The sequence below is a fragment of the Crocuta crocuta genome, unplaced genomic scaffold (genome assembly GCF_008692635.1).
Source record: "Crocuta crocuta isolate KB4526 unplaced genomic scaffold, BGI_CrCroc_1.0 scaffold7, whole genome shotgun sequence".
NCBI lineage: Eukaryota > Metazoa > Chordata > Mammalia > Carnivora > Hyaenidae > Crocuta > Crocuta crocuta.
Window position 1 is genome coordinate 11414580 of NW_027531904.1, and position 4386 is coordinate 11418965.

Consider the following 4386-nt stretch of genomic DNA (forward strand, 5'->3'; position numbering starts at 1 on the left):
ATCCCCCCCCCCCCCCCCCCCACGCTTCTCTCTCTCCCTCTGCTCCTCCCCCTGCTCGCACTTTCTCTCAAAAATAAAAAAAAAAAAAGTCTGAAAGTGTATATAAGCTATAGACACTTCTCAGCAGAAAGACGGGGGGTTTTCCCGTGGTGGACGAGCCTGAGGCGGGAATGAGGCAGTGTGCAGGGAGAGGTGGCCCTGCGCCACGCGGGGCAGCAGTGAACCGTCCCCTGCCCAGGCCAGCAACTCAGGGTCCCCCAAGCTCCATTTCTGTCCCACGGTCTAGTCTACTCTTGGCCCCCACCCCCGGCCCCAGGTCTCCTCTCGGACACCAGCCCTCCTGTCTTCCCGACACTCAGGGACAAAGCCCGTCCTGCCCCACCCCGGCCCCAGCCCTGCCGCCTCACGGTCCCTCTGCCCAGGACACCCTCTCCTTGAGGCTCCCCGGCTGTGCTCACCCCACCTCTCCCCTGCACTCGAGCTCCAAGCCAGCCACGCCGTGGCCTCCCTCAGGTTGTTCACATGAGGGAATGTCCATCCTAGTCTCCCTCCGTGGCCCCCACGCCCTGGACACTCAGTAAATGCTCACTGGACAAATAAAAATGCTGCTTCGCTGCCGGGACGGATGTTTGTTGGAGAAAAGATAAACTGCCGTCCGTCCTCGCTCCCCTGTCGCTGAGGCCATCTGGTGTCCCCAGCCTGTCCCCACGCTCTCCTGGGAAGCGGAGGACAGCNGAAGTAGCGGAGATACTTGAATATGGACATGGAGTCCTGCAACTTCAGGATCTCCTCCTCCTTGTATTTAAAAAGTGCCAGCGCGAAGCGGAAAATGACCTGCGGGCGGGATGGAGACACTGTGAGCAGAGACGCCCCTCGGCCCAGGGGGCCCACGTGGCCGCTTCCCGGGGCCCCACGGCGGCACGCCAAGGGCTGACTCCGGCCCCGTGGGGGCCCCTCACGCACCCGCCACCACACTGCCCAGCCAGCCCGGGAGCAGAGCCACCTTCGGTCCCTCGTAGAGGAAGGAGTCCCATATCTTGAAGAGGACGTCACTCACGACGCTGTCCACAAACACCACCAGGAACCAGTTGAACGTGATGAGCGTGTAGTCGACCTTGTGCTGTTCCAGGTGGCTGTGCAGGCGGGGGAGCTTCTCGCCCAGGAGGTCTCTGAACACCCGCTGGTCCACCTGGGGGCAGGGGCAGACCTGAGCTGTGCACGAGGGACCTCACGCACACAGGGCCCGCCCCGCTCGTGCCCCGAGGCCCGAGGACACAGGCCGCTTGCCAGGCCAGGGCTCCCGGCGCCACCGCAGTCCCAGGCCCGGGAAGAAGCGTGACGTCAGCACAGCCGCCGCACGGACGTCACGGGGCACGCAGAAGGAAGGCCCGCGCCTCCCAGCCGCCGCCGCCCCGGTAAACCTGCAAACAGACCCCCGCGGGGCACGCGATGCGGCACGTGACGCGCCCGGTGGGTGCTCCCCTGCGGGCGTCTCCCCGGAAGCCCTCTTCTCTCAGACGACAGGGTCCGCATCATGCTAAAGGCAGCGCCTGCCCATGTGAACGACAGCGCCGGACCGCGCGGGCCTGAGGGCGGGCTCGGGCAGTGCTGGCGCCTGCAGGGCCTGGAGGTGGGAGGGCGGGCAGCGGGGCGGGATGAGGGTCCGCGGGATGAGTGTCTGTGGAACGAGGGACGGTAACGGACCCCTTNGGGAGCAGAGCCCTGTATCCATCGCGCAGCAGGCGCACAGGGCGGGGCATGGAGTGGCCGGCGCGGGAGGGCACGGAGGGCGCAGGGGGCTCTGGAGGGTGCGGGAGGGCACGGAGGATGGTGTCCTCAGCGCCTGCCGGGTCCTAGTGTGCAGAGAGCTCGGTGGATGGAATGATGGAGAAGCCGCAAGCCTCCCGCAGGGGTGCAGAAAGCAGGGTGCTGCCAGAGGTGGGGGACACAAGCTGCCCCCGTTTCAGAGCGGCCCACGCGGTGCCCGTCGTAGGACACACACAGTCCACGCCCTCCCCCAACGGGGTGGCAGCCACCCAGCTGGGCGGCCAGGACACGTCACGCCCCCAACACCAGCACTGAACGGAGGCAGGGAGAGAGCAAAGCAGCAGCACGTCCAAGTGCCAAGCGCGGTCTCCTGCTGGTGGGTAACGTGGTTTTCAACCTCTTCTGACCACCTTTCTGGGTCACCTGCTAGGTCCTTGTGAGATTCTGTGACTTTCACAGTCGGGGGGAAAGTCTCTTTACGGTTTACAATCATCTTCCTGTGACGGCATGAGACACAGTTTATGTTAATTCCACACACTTGAAATAGGTGTTCCCCTCCTGCCTGTTATAACTGAGTTTTTGCAATTCTAAACATTATGACAAACTCTTAAAGCATCGTCCGAATTCAACCTCAGGCATTCCGTACGAGGGGAGTCTGATGCTCATCTTACAGGTGGGGAGACCGAGGCACAGGGCTGCTGAGTGATGTGCCCACGCTCCGCAGCTCACAGCCGGGAGGGCCTGGCTCAACGGAACTCAGACAGACGAAGGCTTCACTTTCATTATTCTGAGACACAGTCATCTGAGATTTTGAGTCCGTGAAGCTACTAGTGCCCAGGTGTCTGTGATACGCAGAACTTTATTTACTGACCCCTTCACTCCCCCCAGACAGTGACTCCTGCCCGTTTCCACTGCTCGTTTCCTAGTTCATACTCTATTCCGGCAAAAATAGCCTCTCTGTTACTTGGCAAAGCGAAGTGGTCATGGGGGGACCAGATGCGCCTCTCCTCAGATCGCTGGGCCCAGAGCCCAGCCCCCACTGTCCTCCCCAGCCTTCCAGAAGGAGTGGAGAGAGGTCAAGACCCCAGCTCGGGCCCTCAGTGATGGCTCCCCGGGCAAGGTGCTTAGTGTCTCTGAGCCCCACTTGTCTCCCAGGCAGGAGGGGGACCCTGACCTGCACCCAGACGGTTCTGTGCACACAGCTGGGGGTCACTAAGTGCCTGCTCCCTGACCTTGCCAGAGAGCTCTCACACGTGCAGCGCTTGCCGTGCTGCGTGCCACGATACCGATATGAAAGTTAGGGCCGCTGACCAGCTGCGAGCCCAGTAGGCACATGGGGACAGTCCCCGAAGCCTGGGCCGGAACATGGGCGGCCCTGGAAGAGCAGAAAGTGGCGCTAGGGCAGGTTCTCTCCGGGACATGGACAGGGTATCAGTGACCTAGAGAGTCACATCTTCGCCTGAGAACAGGGCATGACCGGCGAGCAGTTCCATCTGAGGGGGGCACGGCTGACCCCGAGAGTGACACGGATGCACGAAGGCGGGGTGCCCTGACAGCGGTCAGGGGTGGAGGGGAGCAGATATGAGAGCCGCCGGGCAGGCAGCAGTGACCAGAAGCTAAGTGCAGGGATGCAGGGAGAGAGAAGTGAGGGGAGGCCAGGTGGCGGGCGAGCAGGCTTGGAGGGCAGGCGGAGACAGAGGCCACCAGGAGGAGCCCTCTGCAGGCACACTTGCCGATCTAAAGCGAGACTCAGTCAGGGCCCAACCAGGCAGACAGAGCCCACTCCAAGTGTGCACAGCAGAGGGACCGCGGGGCCTTACCCAGGAAGAGGGGCACAGGGTGACGGAAACGCTGAGATGCCAGGCAGCTGGTGGTGGCCCAGAGGCAAGGGCAGGAAGTCACCCCCAGACTGGAGCAGGGAGGTCCTTCTGTGGGGAGGGCGGGGGGCACCATGGTGCAGGCCAAGCCGCTGATGGGCAATGCCNGCAGTGCCCATGGTGGGCGAGGGGCAGTGCCCGTGGTAGGCGAGGGGCAGTGCCCGCGGTGGGCGGGTTAGGGCTAGGGGGGCACGGCCCGCACTCCTCTCCTGCTGCCCGTGCCGGCAGGTGCAGCGCAGGGCGTGAAGGTCAGGCCTGTGAGCAGGGCAGCCTGGTGGGGCGCAGGGACCTCGGCCTCAGCCCAGGCCAGGGGAGCGGCCAGGGGCTGCTCTGGAGCCAGATCTGCCCTGCAGGGACCAGCCTGGGCTCCCCCGGGCCCTGCGCCCTGACCCGCCCAGCCTCAGGGCCTCAGGCTCCGGGTGTTGTGGCCTGGCTCCTGCCAGGGCGGTGACTGCCAGCCCCGGGCCTGCTCCCAGGCAGGGGGAGACCACAGCGGGGCCCCCGTGCGGCCTGTTCTCGTGAGACACGGTCTCTCACTCGGGTTCCCGCTGGCCTGGTCACCACTTCCTGAGAACCACAGCCATCGGGGATCCATCCCACTCAAGCCGCCTTCCCATCCCTGGTCTGGGGGCTCCCTCGGCCTCCCCGCTCCCTCCCTGCTGCTTTGCAGGTGCCTCAGACATCTCTCCTCGCCTATTCCTGCCCCCCAGGTCCTAACCCTAAACACCAAGTCAGGCCTGTT

General features: G+C 64.2%; 2 protein-coding genes across 2 annotated transcripts in view; one reads left to right on the forward strand and one right to left on the reverse strand.

The window, feature by feature from the left end:
- Positions 1-4386, forward strand: part of IDH3A (isocitrate dehydrogenase (NAD(+)) 3 catalytic subunit alpha) — a 207535-nt gene that overhangs the window by 98943 nt on the left and 104206 nt on the right. The gene's annotated exons all lie outside the window — the stretch shown is intronic.
- The window catches only part of TBC1D2B (TBC1 domain family member 2B), a 46065-nt gene that overhangs the window by 5662 nt on the left and 36017 nt on the right, over positions 1-4386 (reverse strand). The window contains exons 10-11 of the mRNA XM_077774292.1: positions 1004-1189; positions 710-834 (exon numbers count right to left, since the gene is read on the reverse strand). Coding sequence (XP_077630418.1) covers positions 710-834; positions 1004-1189 — 311 coding nt within the window. The remainder of the gene's footprint in view (positions 1-709; positions 835-1003; positions 1190-4386) is intronic.